Consider the following 21,903-nt stretch of genomic DNA (forward strand, 5'->3'; position numbering starts at 1 on the left):
CCTCTTCCAACTCTCCCTGAACATTTTGTTCCTAATTGCCATCACCTTAGGAAGGAGAATGGGGAAACAGGGCTGATACAGCATCCATCACCTTCTACAAAGACAAGGTTATGCTACATTCCCATCCTCACTTCCAAAGGTCTCCCGGAGCATAATATTAACCAGGAGATTCACCTACAAGTTTTCTACCCAAAACCTTATTTCTTCAGAGAAAAATCAAGTCTTCATTCACTGGATGTCTGAAAGGCCTCTGCGTTCTATCTGGACAAGACTAAACCATTCCAAGTCTTTCACAGGCTATTTCTATCAGTTACAGATGGTATGAAGAACCAGCCAGTTTTCACATTAAGGTGAAGTGGGGTTGCATCTTGACATGCTATGAAAATATGAGGGTTCAGCCTTCTTGCTGAGTAATAGCACATTCCACTAGAACTCAGTCCACATTTGTATCTCTACTGAAGAACATTCCTATAGCAGAAATCTGGATTGTTTTAGTTTTCTCTCCATAATTTAGATCCCATCATTTTAGATGTATGTTTTCCAATGTGCATTTCTTTGCATGTGTCAACATTGAATTTCATCTGCCATTTGCTTGCCTAGTGAGACAGTTTTGTGAGGTCACTTTTTAACACTTCACAGTCAGCTTTTTTATCTTGAGTAATTTTGTATCTTCTGCAAACTTTGCCATCTCACTGTTTAGCTCTGTTTCCAGATCATTTCTGAATAAATTGAACAGCACAGGTCCTGGTACAGATCCTTGGGGGACCTCAGTATTTACCTCTTTTCACTGTGAAAATTGACCATTTATTCCTTCTCTTTTACCTATGTTTTAACCAGTTACTGATCCATGTTTGGACCTTCCCTCTTATCCTATGCCTGCTTTCTTTGCTTAAGACCCTTTTGTGAGGGACCTTGTCAAAGGTGTGGTGTTGTTTTTTTTTGTTTTTTTGTTTGTTTGTTTTTTTTAAGTCCAAGTATAGTATATCCACTGGGTCACCCATATCCACATGGTCATTGACGTTTCATAGAATTCTAGCTGATTGGTGAGTCATGGTTTCCCTTCACAAGAACTGCACTGATTCTCCTCCAACATATCGTGTTGATTGATGTGTCTGATAATTCCTTTCTTTACTATAGTTTCAACCAATTTGCCTGGTACTGCCTGTAATTGCCAGGGTTGCCTCTGGAGCCTTTTTTAAAAAACGGTGTTACATTAGCTATCCTTCATCTGGTGCAGAGGCTGATTGAAGCGAAAGGTTACATGCCACAGTAGTATTTTTGCAGTTTCATATTTTAGTTCCTTCAGAACTCTTGGGAGAATACCATCTGGTCCTGGTGACTTGTTACTATTTAATTTTATCAGTTTGTTCCAAAACTTCATGTTAACACCTCACTTTGGGACAGTTCCTCAGATTTGTCACCTTAAAAAGAATGGCTCAGGTGTGGGAATCTCCTTCACATCTTCTGCAGCGAAAACCAATGCAAGCAATTTGTTTCTGCAATGGCCTTGTCTTTTTTGAGTGCTCCTTTAGCACCTCGATCATCCAGTAGTCCCACTAATTGTTTGGCAGGCTTCTTGCTTCTGATATACTTAAAAAAATTGACTCTTTAGTTTTTGTGTCTGTGTGTGCTAGTTGCTCTTCCTATTCTTTTTTGGCCTTTCTAATTATACTTAAACTCTGGCAAGTCAGGTGTAAATGCTTTCTTAAGTTATTTATAAGGTAAGTAACCTTTCCTTTGTTCATGCTGTTAGTTTCTTTATTTAATAGCATAACTCATGGATATGTTTTTTCTTTTCCGAGCTATTCTGGAGGATTATGGTAGAAACAAACTCTACAAAGTATACCAGTGATTTGACATTCCATGTGAGGGATTTCCTAGTAACAATTTTGTTTTCAGATACAGTAAAATACTGCAAGTAAACCCTATTAACTGAAATCAAATTGGTTAGGAGGACTGTTAATGAACCATTTTAAGATTACGTAGTTAAGTATGTATCAGGTTAAAAAATATGAAAATTAAGATTCATATTTTTTAACCAGCCTATATTACATATTTATTTGCTGACTACTTCTAATGTATATGTTTCTATGTGAAAATCCGATTAAGAGGGTTGGTGTTGGATAAGCTAAATTACTCATTAAAGATCAGAAATTTCCTATAAAAGATAGATTATTCCCCTCAAAACAGTTATTTGTTAACCAAGAACTGAATTTTTGTGGTGTTATGACCCATCACTGGTGGTAGAATGCAAATAAGAAAAGTTAACTCGTATCCACCCAATGGAAATTCCACAGAAATTATTCAGGAATGCAAGATTAGTTGACATAATGCTTTTCCCATAAAACATTTTACAGTAGATGTACTTTAAACCCAAGCTTCCTTGTAGCGTAAACAACTTTTGAAATCTCTTTTCAGGTTGGGCCAACAGCTACACAAGCTATGCAAGAATTTCTTACTCGATTACAAGTGCACCTTTCTTCAACTTGTCCTCAGATGTTCAGTGAATTTTTATTAAAGTTAATACATATACTTTCAACAGAGAGGTAAAAATTGAGTTTTATCTTTAATACTCAAGTTAAATTTTTTTACTTCCAGAAATAGCTTTAGGCTCGGTCTATAATACAAAAAAGTGGTTCTGTAACTAGGATGTGACACTTTAATGTTCATCTCATTGCAACACAATGTGTGTAAATCATGACTGAAAAGATTTTGCATATCAACATGTACTATACTGCCTAACCGTATTTAAATGAGTTAATTTTGGGGTATTCTTAGCAGTACCTATGTGGTACCTCTGTCTGGGTTAGAATGCCTGATGTACGTGCCCACAAATCTGCATTGGCAGCAAGTGGAACAGTGCACTCAGGACTCTCCACAAGTCCTTGCATGAGGGACTGCAAATAGGAAGACTATATTGAGTGTTAGATGACTGGATGACATTGCCTCCTCCTGGAGTTGATTGAGGAACTTGTTCTTTGTTGGAGCAACATCTAAAGCCAGGGTAGGCAACCTGTGGCACGCATGCCAAAGGCAGCACATGAGCTGATTTTCAGTGGAATTCTCACTGCCTGAGTCCTGGCCACTGGTCCGGAGGTTCTGCATTTTAATTTAATTTTAAATGAAGCTTCTTAAACATTTTAAAAACCTTATTTACTTTACAAACAACAGTAGTTCAGCTATATATTATAGACTTACAGAAAGAGACCTTCTAAAAACGTTAAAATGTATTACTGGCACGTGAAACCTTAAATTAGAGTGAATAAATGAAGACTCGGCATACCACTTCTGAAAGGTTGCCGACCCCGATCTAAAATGATGCTGATTTGGGAGGCCTGCCAACAAACCCTCTAATTTTTCATTAGCCAGAGGAAGCTCTGCTGGGAGACTCTAGTCTAAGGGGATAAAAGAATCCGGAGTGTGGCATGAGGTGTGGGTTAAGAGGGTTTGCTGATAGATTCTGAAAGTATTGGTAAAGGAGGCTAGAATGGGATTTATGAAGTATGGTTTCATATAATATCCTTGCCATCAACTGCTGCTACTTGTCCTTCAAAAAATGTTATTAAACATGCATGTTTTACAGTCTTCATCATTACCAATAGAAATTAATAATATACTTAATTCTCGTATCTCTAAAAGTGTTTGTTTTTCAAATAGTCCATATATTAATGAATGCTAAGCACCTCCTATATCTTCCCTAGTAACCACTGAAAACATTTAGAAAGAAAACCTTACTATAATGGTTATTTTTAAATGTAGTTCATTGTAGAATAGATCTCATTACCAAATAACAGTATTTGTTGTTTAAACTGGTAGCTAATTCCTTTCCAATATATTTGGTTTTTTTTTAGCCCACAGACTTTTTAGCCAAAGTCGAAAGATCATATTGATTTTATTCAGATCAAAAATATAATCAGCTGATCAGAGTGGAAAATTAAGTAGCAACTTGCTATTGTAAAGATGTAAAAGGCTGAATTCCTTGTTTAAATGTTTAAATTCTGTTGTTAAAGACTTAATTCTTCCCTGCTACTGCAAGTATTTTACTGTATGTCAGTCTTATGATGCCACTTACTGGGATGCAAAAATTTGAGAAACTCTCACCCCTGTTTGATAAGCTTAATTTTGACTGTCTTCAAGTTTTCTTTGCTTCCTGGCCTCAGCAGCATAGATGGGTTACCTCTTCTTTCCTGCTCTCTCCTTCCTTTATAGGTGAGGGCCTATAAAGAGGCATGGGCCCACCACCCCTCTAGTTCTTTCTCAGCTGCCTGTGGCTTGAGATGAAGCAACTGTGGTGTCCACTGCTTTCAGCTTTTCTTATTGACCTCCCTTGTTTATTTCATTTATTTAGGTTTTCATTCTTTTTATCAGTTGGAGCACACCTTATGTTTGGGGATTCCTTCCCTCTGAACTTGATGCCTTGCTCTTTGTGGTCTATGATACTTCCCTGAGGTATGTTTAAGATTCTGGGGTTCAGGCCTTGCCAGATCTGCCAGAAATCTTTTACCCATAGTGATGGTCACTCTAGCTGTCTTCAGTCTCTCAGAGAAACTCCTGTCCCATCAAAGTGTAAAGTCTGCATAGGGTTTAAAAGCAGGTCCTACAAAGGTAAGAGAGGCTAGGCTAAAACTCCTCTTAATAGAATGCTCCTTAGTTCCAATGGGTCTATGTTTGTCCCTCTAGGTCAGTCTCAGGCCATACCAGTGACTTCAGGTGCAATTCTAGAGATGAAGCCCTCTAAAAGAAGAGACCACCCCTGTTTCTTAGCAGAGTCTCTAGAAAGAGGACTAAGCTCACTACATAGAGCTGACTCTTGAGTCCTCATGTCCCACAATAGGTACAGCTGAGGCTCCAGCCGGTGCCGGTAGTGAAGTATCAGTACTGCCTAAGTCCAATTGGAGAGGTCTTCAGTTAAACAGCACCAGGAGGCCCTTTCCTTGGTGACATCTGATACCTCTAGGCATCAAAATGCATCTAAAACCAGGAACTTGAGGACTCTAGTAGTGTCATCTGATAAGAGGCATAGAAACGGTTCAGTGTGATACTTCTCAGGTACTGTCCTCCTCAGGACATCAGCTCTCTGAGCACACAGCTATCATCTTGTTGGCCTCTCTGATACTACATAAAGCATTCTGGCTCTGCATCAATCCCTATTCCAGCCCCCAGTACTGCTTCAACAACTTGTGTCTGAATCCTTTCCCACTAGAACAGGATCTGATCTACTGCCTCTGCAACGGATGCACAAAGCCTCCCCTCCCCCCACCCCTGCAACACCCCATTTCAACTCAAGGGATAACGCATCCTCTGACTGAGGTTTCTGTTCAAGGCTGTGTCACAGCATCATGCCAACACATGCCTCTAGGGATGTACCCTGATGAGGACTTTCCAGAGCCTGACAGATGCCCTCGATTCACTGAACAGCCACTGGCTCCACAAGACTGCTCACTGGTATTTTATGTTCTCTTGGACCATGAGGCGACCCAAGATGAGAGAGACCAACCAAACAAAGAAGGGTCAGCTTTGGACAGGTTCTCATCTGATGAGGTGGTAATGCCACCCTCACCCTCTTATGCAGACAACTTTGAGGCCGTCCAGGACTTAATGAAGAGTCTAACTAAATCCCTTCACACTGCTTTGGAGGAAGGTGTAGTAGTCTCAACATTTTCTGGTGGACATTTCACATATCTCCTCCCAGTGTAAGGTCACCCTACCCATCAATGAGGCACTGTTCTCACCTGCATGAACTCTATGATAAAAACACCTACCATTATTCCACCCGCTTGCAGACACCAGATGATAAATAACATTCTGCCCAAGGGAATAGAGTACTTCTTCTCCCATTCCACCCCTAGTTCCCTGGTGGTAGACATGGTCAACAAAGAGAACTGTCAAGCACGCTCCACACCCTCTCCTTCCAAGAAGGCATCTAAATGCCTTGATCTCCAGGGTAAGAAAAGCTATTTGTTGGCTGCTTTTCAATTTTGAGTCACAAATTACTAGGTCTTGATGGCAAAATACAATTTTAACTACTACTCTGAGTTTGTTCAATTTATTGAACAACTCCCATGAGACCACAGGGAACAATTTCAAGTCCACATTTCAGAAGGTCAGCTGATCACTAGAGCTTCCCTGCAATCTGCTCTTGACAATCCCAATGTGGCTTCACAGTCCTTAGCTTCTGCAGCTGTTATACAACATCCTGGTTTGAATCTTCAGGCTTCCTGAGGGAGATACAGAACATTGTGAAAGACTTCCCTGATGAAGGGCTCAAGCTCTTCAGTTTTAACACGGACCGGACCCCTCCCTCCGCTCCATTTCTGTCACTGGGAATGTGTGTGCCTGCAACAAATCGGAGTCTTCCACAAATCTCAAACAGTATAATGCTCCTGATCATTTCAGTTCCACCTACAATGGCTCTACGGAACCCCCTCCCAAAAAAGGGAGGGACCACCATCTTCCCACAACCACCCAGCCTACACGTTTCTCTAAGCAACTGTTGTGACAGCTTAGTCAAGGGCCTCAGACAGCCTCTTTCTCTGGATCTTCTGCTCTACAATTCTGCCATCCAACCTCCTTTTGGAGACCACCTATCTCATTTACTACCTGCCTGTGAGCTCATCACCTCAGACAAGTGGACCCTACGGTGGTCACTATGGGATACTCCATTCATTTCCATTCTCCCCACACATACCCACCTCAGTTCCCCATCCCTCTTTAGGGACCCTTCTCGCATGGAAGGCTGCATCTCAGATGTGTACAGGCATGGCGAAGGACTTATGTATGCCCTGAACAGACTGTCTTTCCAAACAAATCACTGTAACTTTGCAAGTGGAAAGAACCATTAAACGTCTCAGGTGGTGAGAAGAGCCATAAAGGTGTTCACGTGAATCCTATTCTCATGTCTACCACCTTAGAAAATCCTTACCATCGATGCGTGTGTCTTGGATTTCAGTCACATCTACGGTTTGCGAGTCTGTCAAGATAACGTTAAGCAACAGGGAAGCTATGTACTATATAAACCTACATGGGGTAGCAAGATCTCACTCTTTACGTGCAGAATCGCTAAAACTGTGGAACTGGTGCATCTCTCATCACATAAAAATCTGTGAGATTTACCTACCAAGCCTTCAGAATGCAATGGTGGACTCCCTGAGCAGGAACTTCCATCAGGACTATGAATGGGAGCCCAGTGTCTGTCTTCCAGAGCATCTGCCAGTTGTGAAAGTAGATTTCTTCACAGTTTCGCCCAGTGTGAAATATTGCTGCTTCTGCTCCAGAGGAGGATGTGGCCACAATTGTGTGGGAGATACCCTACTTGCACCTTGGCTCCAATTCCTGCTCTGTGTTTACCCATCAAATCCTCATAATACTCAGGACTTTGCTCAAACTGAGACAGGAAAGGGAGCTAAATGGGCCTTGATTTCCCCCATCTTTGTCCACTGTGACAATTGGAACATGAGTGGCTTATGCCACCTCCTGAGGGGGTGGGTATGCACAGCATGCCTTTCATTTTTGGAGGTGCTGCTGCTGGGAATGTGGGCAGGAACCCAGATTTTCCTGAGGGACCTTTATCTGGGGGATTGCAGCAGCAATCTGACACTAGCTCAGCTACATCTGTTTTTGCGAGAGCAGAGCTATGTGGATTCAAGGATACATGCCAAAGTTGGGAATGTGCCTCATCTTGGCTTGGTTTTCTGGAACAGGATCAGCTAAGTTTCCCAGAATCTGTTTGCACTCCTAATTCCTTTGTGATGCTTCACTTCGATTTGGAGAGGGGACCTGGGATCATGCTTCTCTCAGCTTCTTTTTACTGCCCAAGGTTCTGAGGAGATTCGGGCAGGGTAACACATTCGTGATTTTTACCGACTCCTTGACAGTCCTGCCGCTGCTGTTTTTTTAGATGTGAAGAGTCTAGCACTGAAACCCCTGTGGACACTTCTTGAGATCCAGGAGCTGCTTTTCAAGGGTTTGTGTTCTACAACCACCATCTCCAGCTTGCTGCATTGGTTTCTTAATAGAAGTCCTCTGTTGGTAGAGGCACACTATCTGACCAACAACAGAATGTCTCTAGCTTCTTGCATTTGCTCTAATCTCAAAGATCTTCATGGCCTGATGTAGCATTGGGATAGTACTGTCCTGTCTTTCCCCCCTCCCCCACCAGAGTGTTTTGGATTCCCTTCTGTTAGAATTCAAGAGGCACTTCATTCAGCGAACCTCATCCTGCAGATTCTGACAAGATGCCTATTTGAGACAGAGCAAACTTATTGATAACTTCTTTCCTTTAAGATCTTTGTTTATTGTAGTGACTGTGGCCAGACAAGTGAGAGAGATTAATTCTCTTCTCTCTTCTGTGTGCTTTCAGTTCTCTTCAGAAGAGTTTATTTTGTTTTCTCCTGGAATTTGTTTCTGCAGTTAATACCAAATTCTTCTGGGATAAGTCCAGTATCTTCCCCATCGGTGACAAGAGGCTGCCTTTATTGTATGTTGAACATGTTCTTAACCTTCATATTTCTCATTTTCAAGAATATAAAAAGTCAAAAAAAATCACTCGTTTTGAATGTTGCAGCAAGAGCAAGGCGGCTGCTGCTGCTGTTAGATGGGTGTGAGGCTGCATTCTCATGTGGTCTGGCTGGTAAACCTTGTGTTCTGAACTTGTCAAATGCCATAGGGCTTGAAGTCTCCACTTCAGTGCTCACTTCCCAGGTATATAAGGTAACAGGCTTGGCCTCAGTCTTTTTACTATCAGCTGGACCTGTTCACTTCTCTGGATGACTTATTTGGCTACAAGTGCCAGCTAGCCGCACAATAAGGTAAGCTCACCTCCTGAGGTTGCTGCTGCTTAAAGCCATTGTATGTCCTTTTAACCTACCTTTGTAGGATGGGAGAAAAGACTTTGAAAAAGGGGAAAATTACTTGCTGGTCAATCTATTTGTTGTCTCCTCTCATTCTGCATCCTGCCTGACTTCTTAGTGGTTGGTGTGCTGCCTCTTGCTTCCTATTTCTCTTGTATTCAAGTGCTTTTTGTACAGTTCTGGTAGTTCTTTAATTGGGATGGGCAGGTCCTGACTAGGGCTTATATAATTGGGGGAGAGCTTTTTCAATTCTGCTTCCTCACTTCCCAGTAGATGGCACCATAATACATCCAGTCTGTTAATCGTAGACTGGAAGTAGAGAAGACTTTAACAAGCAAAAGTAATTTTACCTTGAATGATATCTGTAATTTGAAATAGTAGAATGCTGTATAGTAACGTTTTAAATACATTCATGATGAGAAATAAATGTTTTTATTGGCATAATCATTCCAACTTTAATTCTTTGTCTATATATTACAGCATGTTACTGTTTGCATGCTATGTTTGACTTATGTTGAGCAACACACAAACTCAGGGTTCAAATAAAACAGTTTTTGAAAAAGGAGCTGATTCTTCTTCTGATACTAAAGCCTCCTTTAAGTATGTCTTAAATATTTTCAAACAAGTAGGATTTAAATCTCCCAAAACACAGGAAAAGCACCAAAACAGGGGTTCAGATATTTAATATTGCTTATAATATATTTTCAAATGTGATTTTGTTCATCAAAGCACTATACTTATTGTGAAGGAAGCGTTATTTTATTTTTAATTCTCTTCTCTTTTGAACTAAAACCTCACTCTGTCTTCTAAATTGCACTCTTAAGACCATATACTGAAACACTAATTCACTTGGCTTTCTGTAACGTTGAAAATTACAGAAAAATTCAATTCTAAATCAGTAGCTTATTGCTAGTTTTGAAATTTAATTTTTTCTTTTAGCTAAATCAGACTTACATAATTCAGTGCACTTTGGTACTACTGCTTTTGAAGTTTTACCAAACATCCATTTTTCAGACCTCCAGTAAGCATACTCCCTAAATTAGAATATATCTTTCACGTGTCTTATTTGCATGCAAATACTTACTGTGACCTGTTTGTGACAGTCATCAGTGGAATTATTTGATACTACTTTCCTGTGGTATTGATGCGTAATTACCCAGCCAGACCATTAAGGATTAAAAACCCAGACAATTTGATGGGGAGTAAACAATCCCTTTTTTGTTCTTCTTCTTTTTTTTGGCCAGAAAAGAAGTGGAAATTCACCCAATGGTGGTAAAAGATTGGAGGGCTTTCCCCCACAGAAAAACTTTCTGCAAATTTACAAAATTTTCCACTCAGTAATTTCATCAAAATTTTTGATGCCAGCATTTCAAAAATATCTCTAAGGTAACTACATGACCAGAGAAACAGTAGTTCCCAGACTTTCAGTGGGAGATGTTTACCTTTCTGATATCAGATATGCCCCATGTGATTATAAAAATTGCTATGAAAAATAAATGCCTATCCCCTCTGTTAGAGGAACAGAAAACTAATTACCTGTGTGCTTTCAACATACATTTTTTAAAATGGCTAGGTTTTCAGAGGATATTGGTTAGTGAAATACAATAAGTCCTTTAAAGAGGGCTACCTTTTTGAAGATTTATAAATTGTTGTCACCTGTCAGTTAAATATATTCTGTTTAATTCTCTCTTTTAGGGGTGCTTTCCAAACAGGCCAGGGACCTCTGGATGCACAAGTGAAGCTCTTGGAATTTACCCTGGAACAGAATTTTGAAGTAGTATCAGTTAGCACCATTTCTGCAGTAATTGAGTCTATCACCTTTTTGGTGCACCATTACATTACATGCTCAGACAAAGTGATGTCTCGCAGTGGGTCAGACAGCTCAGTGGGTGCTCGAGCATGTTTTGGAGGGCTCTTTGCCAATATTATCCGCCCAGGTGATGCCAAAGCAGTTTGTGGAGAAATGACAAGGGATCAACTCATGTTTGATTTGTTAAAGCTAGTTAATATCTTAGTGCAGCTGCCACTTTCGAGTAACCGAGAATATAGTGCTCGGGTTCCAATAGCTAGCAGTACTACAGACAGTGTTTCTGATGAAGAAAAAGTTTCGGGAGGCAAAGATGGCAATGGAAACAGCTCTAATACTCAAGGATCAACTGCATATGTGGCAGACTTGGTGTTAGCCAACCAACAAATTATGAGCCAGATTTTGTCTGCTCTGGGCCAGTGTAACAGCAGTGCTATGGCAATGATAATCGGTATGTATTTGCAAGTAGATAGTATTCATTTAAATAAAAAGCAAGGAATGTCTCTTTCAGAATGTAAAGACTTAATTCATTTTCTCCCCATATGAGAAAAATATAATAGTGTAGAGATGAAAGTAGGGAGAGAGTAATACCAAACACACACTTTATTGTGGAATTGGCAATATAACTTCTTGGAAGTTGCTTAAAATGTTTTAATAGAATAGATCAACTTGAATTATGAACAATTGAAACAGCATTATTTCTTGACTTCATCACTGCTTCCAAAAGGTAAAGGGCCATATGGTGGCTTTGGCCCTTGCACAGGGCATAAGAACCATCCCACCTCTCTCATTTCTGTTAGTCTCAGTGAATGCTGACAGTATGTTCTGGCTACCAGGTATATGCAGAGGTCAGAGTTTTCTAGGAGGTTTACTCTTATTATAGGTAAGCAAGCTGAGTAGTACTGTGAACAGCAGAGCTGCCATTTAGCAAGGGAATAAATTTAGAACTCCTGTGCAACACATACATGTGAACCAGACATTCAGTGAGCTGCGAATAATCTATAATATACATTGATATTGCCCTCTGAAAAGAATCCTAAATAAATTTTAGTTGCTTTTGGCTAGAAGGAGCCAGCTGTGACCCTGGAACTTCCTGTCCTATTCTCTTGGTTAATTAACCTCCCTTGTTGTGTCTCACCTAACATTAAAGTAAGCTCTGTTGGCCCAGGATCATTCCTTCCTATTTGTTCTATAAAGTGCCTGACACATGTCTGGGCTCTGTAATAATAATTTACACTTCACTGTAAACTTCATTGTTAATTACATGCAAATTCATATTTTGCAGTAGCTATGGGAATACTAATTTAATGGAGATTTAAATAGCATTAGGTTCTGTTAATGCACTCTCTATTCGTGTAAAACTGTCAGTGTCTGTTTGCTAAGCCTCAGCCTCTTGGCCTTAAACTGTGCATTTCATCTGTTTTTACTAGGTGCAAGTGGTTTGCATCTCACAAAACATGAAAACTTTCATGGTGGATTAGATGCAATATCAGTTGGAGATGGATTGTTCACTATATTGACAACACTTAGTAAAAAAGCCACTACAGTGCAGGTGATGCTTCAACCAATTCTTACCTACATGGCCTGTGGGTACATGGGAAGACAAGTAAGTTCTCTTAAGTCTATTCAGTTACAGTTTGAAATGTTCTTTTAATAGAAATTTTACAGTCTTGTATCTGAGACTTCAGTCTGCTTTAAATATTTTCTTAATCCTATAAAAAACCTTTTTAGATTTCAAAGCCTTTCTAATAAACATGGAAGTCCTCACAAATAATAGTTCACTCCATAATTGTTACCAATGTACATGTAATTTTAATGGTGTTTAGTCTCATTAAAATTGTTTCCAAGTAGTTTCACTGCTTTAAGTACGAATTAAATTAGATTCATTTCAAGTAATACATATTTGTAGCGATGATACAGCTATTTCCTTGGATCTTATTTTCTCCTTCATGGCTCTGCCTCTGTAAACTCCCATTGAAGACGTTGCATGTCCTCCACTTTACCAAAGTGTCGGGAGCACTATAGTGGTATGTCTGAGCCTAATTGCTGATCTGGAGACCTACAAAACTGCCTTTCCCTTGATGAATGTGGCCCTGATTACGTTTTGGTCACCTCAGGCTTTTTTTGCTCAGCTCTTCTGAGCCTAGCTTGTCCATTTGTGACCAGATCTTGGAGATGTTCTATGTAACTGGTTCCCTTCCAGTGAAACAGAGTGGTGCGCCAACACTGGCTTCTCAGGGACTGCATCCTTCCCCTGTTTAATGAACTCACTCCTATTTAGCTCTCTGTGGGATAAGACTTTCCCGTTCAGGGCACTGATCATGGTGTCTAGATCATCTTCATTTCCTTCTTTTCTAATCAGGCTTCTAGGTATTCTTGTATCTGAATAATGTTCTGGCCTTCAGGAATTAGCCTTTTACCTGGGCTGAGGTGCTCATCAACATCCACCTCCAAAGCTTCCCCTCTTTAATAGATCTTCCTTGGAATCCCCCTTCTCCTGCTGGGAGCTGATTCCGCATCACACAGGCTAAAGCCTTACAGAATACGCAAGAACAGATATGAAAAGTTTGCATGGGTACTTAAGCAGTATCCCAGCTCAGTGAAACAGTTACTTTTATGTAGGGGGGCTTTCATCCATAATCTAGTGGACAAGCATATAGATAAAATGTTAAAACAGGATTATGAAGTCTCCAACAGGTCTTAGAGCTGCTTTCATTTGTCCAGCCACTTTTAAGGATGCATTCTTCTGGGTTTGCCAAGCCTTTGCCTTAGTTGGTACTAAAAGTGGGAATACCAACACCTTGTGAATTCCTTTGAAAGGACTTCAGTTCTTGCTGCATTTTTTTGTATACTTCAGGTGGCAATACTAATTCCATATTGTAACTGCATTTAATCGAGGATCCCTTCAGTGTAATCATGCTGTTTGAGGAGACCCTAATTATATTCTTCAAGGAAGCTGATGTTGGCAGTCTTTTCAGCTGCCTTGTCAGGGAAATGAAAAGGCTTTTCTCTGTTTTCCTTTCACTTAAGGGTTACAGCATACCCATTTCATCCCTTTGGTTCCTCCAGCATTAAGAATACCTTACTGGCTGGCTAGCATTCAAGGCAGAAATCATCCATTTATATCGCTGTTTTCACAAATTATCAGTGAATTGTTGCTTATCTTGATCGCTGCCAGCCTTCTTGAAGGGTGGTTGAAATGGTTTCTTTCCCATCTAGATTGGTTCTACTCCGACGGGGGGGGAGTCATTGGCAGTTGTATGTTTTGGCTATTCAGTAATTTTAGCCCCACTCTTAACTGAGTAGCTTTCCCTGTTCCTAGGCAAGGAAGATTTTTCCTGAGATGGGGAGCCGGGGAAAATATATCAATGCTATTTCATGGTAGAAAAGTGAACTGGGCACTTACATTAGCTGTTGAGAAGTGCTGTCCTATCTTGGACTTTATTTAAACACAATGGGAAGTTTATTACTTGATTATCCTCAGTCACGGGTGGGGAAGGGAGGTCAGTTCTAGAAAGGAAATAATCTTGCATGAAATTTAGCTGTGCACTATACATCATGTCTAAGTAGTTCGTATATTTCTTCTAGGGTTCTCTTGCTACCTGCCAATTATCTGAGCCACTGCTATGGTTTATTCTGAGAGTGTTGGACACCAGCGAAGCACTGAAAGCATTCCATGATATGGGTAAGAGAATGAGATTTTTCCTCATTAAAATGTGCTTAGTATAACAACATTAGGTAAGCAAATTTAAGTGGGTCAAATATGCTTTTGCTTTCAGTGTTAAGTAGAAATCCTACCTTTTGGTTTCTTTTAGTTCCATACTTTAATGTACATTTAACTTGCTTCACTTTACTTAGGAGGTGTTCAGCTCATTTGCAACAACATGGTAACCAGTACAAGAGCCATTGTCAACACAGCAAGAAGCATGGTTTCAACTATTATGAAATTTCTTGACTCTGGTCCTACTAAGGCAACAGATAGCAGTTTGAAAGCAAGAGTACTAGCTTCTGAGCCTGATAATGCAGAAGGAATCCACAATTTTGCACCATTAGGTTTGTAATACTTCTGTTTTTTTGCCTTTAGGAGACACTAGGTTGTACTAAGACACACATTTTTAAAAATGGCAATGAGGTAGGATAGTCCGTAAACTTTATACAAGGTTATTCTTAGAATCTGAATATGCTGTTCAAATAATAATGATTTGTGTGCTGGCCTAGCCCAGAAGGTACTCATCCAGAGTCTGAGTACCAACAAGACTGGAGAGTGAAAAAGCCCATTTTGATTAAAATGAATATATTGGTCCTGGATGGGGGTTCAGATATTGTGTGGAAGTGGCAAAAGATCCCTCCAAATTTGAGTGACAGTATCAGAAGAAACTATTACAAAATGGCTATAAAATTGCAAAAAAATAAAATCAGTGCATACTTGATAGAATGAGGGTCCGTTATGCATCTTCTACTTTAGTGTTTTCAGTAATTACCTTAAGAATAGATATGAACAGTTGTTGTCTTCAAACTCACTCTACAGAGAGCTTGTAAGTAGCTGAGATCTTGCTCTAACTACATAATATATGCTACAGGTCACCTCCACATCTGTTACAAACTGCTCACTGTCAGCAGGAACTTGATGCTAAGTACAGATGGTAGTGTTTGGCACTCAAATAACTCTTCCTACTCTATTCTTAAACCAGGCAGAGATAAGAGTAATGGTTACTACATTCTTAGCTCTGCTGGGAGCAGAGAGTGGGGATTTGCAAACCAAGGTTGAAAACTTCCTTGCCAAGTTCAAAACCATGCATGTAGCAATCTTAATATTAGTTTCCTGTACTCTTTGAAAGGCCAGGGTAACAACCTTTTGTGAAACCCTTTCAGTGCCTCTAATCCAAGAAAGAGGGAGGGGAGATACTTTGAACCTTTTGTGACCTTACCAGTATCTTAAGATGGACACAGAACAGGCTGTAGTATTTTGAGGTGGACGTGCAAGACTGCTTTTAAGTCATGTGTACATAGAAATGTTGTGCATGTGTAGTGCTTGAACACTGCACTTGCGTAGGTGAGGTTTCCCTGCAAGGGGCGGGGCATGATAAACATGGAGATACCAAGTCGGATTCAGCACAGCACCTTCCCATTCTCAGCAGCTGAGGTGGGAGCTTTTCATCTAACCAGAACATTGGCCCTGGACTTTGCTAACAGGCTCCTGTCACATCCTTTTTATTTTGGCTGTGGATCTAGAAGGTTTAGGATTTTGGCTAATAGACGTCTAGCATATTTACAAGCAAAATTGCATTAGTTGTATAAGAGTTTATATATGCGCACACAAGTTATGTAAATGTATTTTAATGGAAAGACAAATTAATTTAGTAATTGCAGTGATTAAATCAGGTTGCAGTGTTGTAACCTACAACAAATCAATAATAATAGAAAAATGTTACTCTTTAGTGGCTGGTAATTTGAATACTAGTTAATACCAATTCTAAATTCAGATTACAATTATATAATAATTGTTCTTTGAAGGTTCAATCACATCAAGCAGTCCTACTGCCCAACCTGCTGAAGTACTACTTCAGGCCACTCCTCCCCACAGAAGAGCTCGATCTGCTGCATGGTCTTACATCTTTCTACCTGAGGAAGCCTGGTGTGACCTCACAATTCACCTTCCTGCTGCAGTGCTGCTAAAAGAGATACACATCCAGCCTCATCTTGCATCCCTTGCAAGTGAGTAGATTTATTAACAGTTGTGCTGAATTGAAAAACTTATAGAATATAATTTTAGAAAAAAATGTTTTCTTTGAACATAATAAAAATGGTTTAAGAACACTAACAAAAGCCCAGCAGTTTATTAGCTTTGCTTTTATTATTGAGAATCAAATGCCATTTCTTAGTTTTCTGTAGTTTGTGCTGTTTGAATTAAGGGCAAATCTACACTTAAAAAGCAGCACCAGTGCAGCTGCGCCACTGTAGTGCTTTAGCGAAGATGCTACTACGCTGATTGGAGAGCTTCTCCCATCAGCATAGTTAATCCACCTCTGTGAAAGACAATAGCTATGTCAACGGGAGAAACCCTACTGTCGACATAGTAAGTGCTGTTTGCACCGGGGATTAGGTCGATATAACTGCAATTTTCCATCCCTCACCCTGAGCAATGTTGTTACACCAATGTAAGTCTGTAGTGTAGACAAAGCCTGAGTGCATGGCTTGCTGCTCTTCTAGTTCTGCCTCCCTTGTCTGTGGTGAGTTGGTAGGAGAGGCCCTTGCATTTCATAAGGAATCAGTTTACATATTGCTTGTTTTCTTAGTTTCTGGCTCCAAATGTTAATTCTCCTGATGCCTCAGACTGGTTTCTCTGGAGCATCCTACAGGGCCTATTAAAGCCTTCGTGATGGCTGCTTTGTTTTGTGATGTTAGACACGTTCAGTTTTAATGGATTAGTCACTGACCTGATGACACTCTCTCTCTCTCTCTCTCTCTCTCTCTCTTTCCCCCCTGGGTCCCTAATGTTGCTTCATTTATACTGGCAAAACTGCATTTTTTTGGCCAGTTTAGCTTATTTGCCTAGTAGGGCTGGAATAAGGTATACCAGCAGAAGCACAGTTTTGCCAGCACGAGCTTCATACACACTTGTGATTTTAGAATACCGGTATAGCTATACCAGTAAAGTGCTCCTGGTGTAGACCTAACCTGAATAGGCAGGGCACCCTATCCCTTCTTAATTAGTTTACTCCCCACTCTTTTTGAAATAAAGTGCACAAATCACACTTTGGATATAGATAAAAGTATTAAATTAACATGAAACTTATGGTTGTATTTTCCCTCTCAGCCTACACAGTTTGTTAATTTTAATTATTCTGAACTGTCTCTCTTAGGCTCTGTCTACATTGCATACCTTACAACAGCGCAGTATGCTGTGTAGCCACTCTTAGTGGCCGAGAGAGAGCTCTCCCAGCGACAAAATAAAACCATCCCTAATGAGAGGCAATAGCTTCATCAAAGGGAGAGCATCTCCCACTGACAAAGCACTATCCACATTGGTGCTTTTTGTTAAAAGTTTTGTCATTCAGCAGGGTGTGGGTTTTTTGTTTTGTTTTTTTTCTGTTTGTTTTTTGAGTGTTAATCACACATCAGGGTGCCATGCTTCGAGGGGAGAAGGGAGCATCTCTGTATCTCCAGGGCAGGGGTCCCCCTCCTCCTGCTCCACTGCTGCTCTTGGCCCTCCTCTCTGCCAGTGGAACCACCCCTAGCCAAGCTACTCCACTGCACAGAGGCTGATGTTGGGGGTGTCTACATGCCCATTCACACCTCTGCACACACTCGCTCTCCCACACACACTTCCCTCCAACATTCAAAAATATTTAAGCAAATGGTATTCTGTTTAACTGTGTGATTAAAACTGCGATTAATTGACTATTTTTAATTTCTCAATTAATCATGATTATTTTTTAATCATTTTACGGCCCTAAATAAAATTTTAAACCCTGTTTTCTTTCTCTGTAGCTTGCCCTTCATCAGTATCTGTTGAAGTAAGTGCAGATGGGGTGAATATGTTACCTTTGTCAACTCCTGTTATCACAAGTGGTCTCACATATATAAAAATCCAGCTTGTAAAAGCTGAAGTGGCCTCAGCAGTTTGCCTTCGACTTCATCGCCCCCGAGATGCTAGCACATTAGGCCTTTCTCAGATTAAATTGTTAGGCCTCACAGCCTTTGGAAACACATCGTCTGCAACAGTTAACAATCCATTCCTTCCTTCTGAAGATCAAGTGTCTAAAACAAGGTATGTTTATCAATAGTTGCAAGAAATGAGAGCTATCCATGCTTTTCATCCTTTCTTTATGAAGCCTTTTATGTCTCTAAGGCAGAAGTCCCAGGTAGTGAACTGAATTCTCAGATTGTCAGCGTTTCTCTATAATCAACATCAATAGTGTCCATTTTAACTCTTTTAGAAAATTTGGCTTTTAACAATACAAGCAAGGATTAAAAATAAATTTAAGAAATTAAATGTATTGCATTTTAAAGTCAACTGGTAATAAGGAATTTACTAACCTTTAGAAAAAAGGGTTGATAGTTTCTATTGGAAAATTTAAGCTGCATTAGTGAGACATCATAATAGAATTTTTGGTTTGGTGGAAATTTAAAATTTTCTTTTTTTAATTTTGGGTTGAACTGAAAATGAATTTTTTTGAAATTTTTAGTGAATCAGTCTAAAAATTTTGAGTTGGATCAAAACAAAACATTTACCTTAAATTTCATCAAAATAGAAATTATTTTGTCAAAAAGCAATGGAGAACTAGATTCACAAAATGACATGGGTGACAAGTCCCATAACCTTTAGCCCAATACTTAGGGAAGGCACATGGGATGTTGGAAGACTTGGGTTCAGTTCTCCCTCTACCTGATGTAGAGCTTGGGTCTCCCACCTTCCAAGAGAATGCCCCAGCCCCTGGACTAGGAAGTATTCTCTTATAGGTCCATCAGTCATTGATGCAATGGTACTTAAACTTCGATGTCTCATCCTAGGTGAGTGCTCTACCCATCAGGCTATAGAGTTATTCTTACTCTTTCTCTGGCTCATTGACTATTCATTGTTGTTATGAAGGTTTAGGAATTGCCTCGATGATCCCAGGAAACTTGGGATTTTTTCTAATATAGTTTTGATTTGAATTGTCTTTCAAATTTTAAAGTAACTTAGGTGAAGAAATAGGAAAACTAAATTTAAATTAGATACATAAAGAAGACTTCTGTAAGCAAAGGGCAAAGGATGATTCAGTTAACTGTGAAGCAATTTTCATAAATTTAGAAAAGCTAAATATGCTAGCCAAATTTTGCTATTACATTTTATGTGTAATTTTAGTTCATCATGTACTGTTCATGCAATGAAAAACTTATATATAATATAAAAAAACAAGAGTGCAGAGTTAAGTTGTCTGCAACCTCATCTTTTTCAGGTTAATTGCTTTAAATGGAATTGGTTATTTGTTCAAGATGAACATTCTTAAGTTTTTAATATTGGATGTTAAATTTTATATTTTAAAAGAAAAATAATAGAAGAAACAGACTAAGTATAAACAAAATGTGTTACAAAATGTACATCAAATGAGAGAGGGCTCCAAAATATACAGCAAATGAGATCTGTTAAGGCTCACTGTAATCTGTGATAGCACTTATCTTAATTTATTATAGATTTCCTGACAAATTTCATAATTTATCTCCTCCTGGTTCAGGCTAACTATATTAGCAAAATGATAAAATTGCACATGTAAGCACTCAAAATAATTTTTTTTTAAAGTGCAGAAATGAAGTTGTAGGCATACGTTTAACTCTGTAACAGTACAGTCTTTAATAATGTTTGTATACTGTTGCTCTAATACAGTATCATTCATTTCACCTTGCAGTGCCTATTACAGTACTATCCAATCGCAGATATTTATACTTTTCTTCCTGTTGTACTTCCCATCTATAAAGGTGTTTACTTGACTTAAGGTTGAGATACATCGTAATTATGACATACACTAACTCATTCTAGCTTTTTTGTTTACTATTTCAGTATTGGATGGTTAAGATTATTGCATCACTGCCTCACTCACATAAGCGATTTAGAAGGAATGATGGCTAGTGCTGCAGCACCCACTGCCAATCTGTTGCAGACATGTGCAGCCTTACTGATGTCACCATACTGTGGTATGCATTCTCCAAACATTGAGGCTGTGCTTGTAAAAATTGGGCTGCAGTCCACTAGAATAGGCCTAAAACTGATTGACATTCTTCTAAGAAATTGTTCCGCATCTGGGAGTGATCCTGCAGGTGAGAATGTATTGCTTTGCTTTCTTAGCTTTTTTTAAAATATTTGTCATTCTAAATCTTGCAGTTTCTTTTGTGGTTCATGTAAATGTGTAAGTAGTTGGTTGAAATTTACAAATTAAAGTGCCGAATCAAAATCTTAAAATTGCACATCACACCATAATTTTATGTGGTATACAGTGCTGTGCTTTTGAGTGTCAATGAGGAGGCTCTACCACAGGGGTTCTCAAGTGGGGTTGGTTACACAGTTGTAGCGACAGCCCGAAGTCCACATTATATTAAATAAAATTGCCTCCCCTTTTTTTAATTTATAAGGGAGGGGTCACACTCAGAGACTTGCTATGTGAAAGGGATGACCAATGCAAAAGGTCTAAAACCACTGCCCTAGCACTTAATTATCCTTCAGTGGTACAGCAGGATTACCAACACAAACAAATCCAGAGTATAAATAAAAGAATGCAATCAGATTAAACATCAGTTTCAGCAAATAATCAGATAAATATGCTTGGATAAATATTCAGGACACAGGAACTGCAATAGCACAGGTGTATATAAAATCCCAGTTACAAACTGCGTGTTAAGGAATAGTTAAGGCTGAGAGTATGTCTGAGTAATTTAAAATAAATTTCGGGAATGTTGTGATTATCACATAACTAAGCCTTGTTAAACCGAGGGAATTGAGAGTTATGGCTTAATTTATTGAAATTATTTTTTTAACTTGTTTGGATTTTTTTTAAAACATAACCTAATTCTCAATTGCCTGCGTGTAAAACTTGATTATGGAATTATTGCAACATTCCTGTTATGTTTTACCTTGAATTACTCATTCATTAATGTACATGACCATTAAATAAACCCAAAGAGATGGTTATCACATGATATTTCTAATGGTCAGAGGATTTAGTATCAACTTGAAATCACTTCTTATTTTCAACTTTCAGGGTCAGAATCACCCATACACTGTGGTTGCTTTGTGCCCCTTTTGTAAAACAGCCAGAGTATACTGGCTGGTAAACCTGGATTTACAGTTCCTTGGCATTGACTGTGCAACCCAGAATAGCCAGAATATACACCCAGTTTTCTCCTCTTGCTGCAAGTAAATAGGTCTGGTGATAGAGTTTAAAAAAAAATTTAAGTATTAATGGTCACTTTTGCTGTTTATATTTTAGCTGAATGTTTCTGTCAGCAGAGGCTAGTGTATAGATTTCTTTTCTTCAGAGAAACTCAAGGAGTAGCCCACTTTAAAAATGGCTGCCATCTCCTATTCTGAATAGGATTTAAATCACATCCTATCCTCGTTAACATGCCCTGTTTCAAAATGGCCACTAAATGTCATTGTTCTCAGTAGAAGGGAAGCTAAGATGCTTCAAGGTAAGATGACAGAGTTCCCTATCCTGTCAGGAAGTGAAGAAGAGCACTTTGAGGAGCAGGTTATGGTGGTGGACTGTTTTG

At 39.3% G+C, this 21,903-nt stretch overlaps 1 protein-coding gene across 1 annotated transcript in view; it reads left to right on the forward strand.

The window, feature by feature from the left end:
• BIRC6 (baculoviral IAP repeat containing 6) overlaps positions 1–21,903 on the forward strand; it is a 337,908-nt gene that overhangs the window by 145,439 nt on the left and 170,566 nt on the right. Inside the window, 8 exon segments of the mRNA XM_075064579.1 lie at positions 2,419–2,546; positions 10,545–11,107; positions 12,087–12,262; positions 14,245–14,341; positions 14,515–14,709; positions 16,171–16,371; positions 18,148–18,427; positions 20,198–20,454. Of these exon segments, the coding sequence (XP_074920680.1) occupies positions 2,419–2,546; positions 10,545–11,107; positions 12,087–12,262; positions 14,245–14,341; positions 14,515–14,709; positions 16,171–16,371; positions 18,148–18,427; positions 20,198–20,454 (1,897 nt within the window).

This window comes from Chelonoidis abingdonii, chromosome 3, assembly GCF_003597395.2.
Source record: "Chelonoidis abingdonii isolate Lonesome George chromosome 3, CheloAbing_2.0, whole genome shotgun sequence".
Lineage (NCBI taxonomy): Eukaryota > Metazoa > Chordata > Testudines > Testudinidae > Chelonoidis > Chelonoidis abingdonii.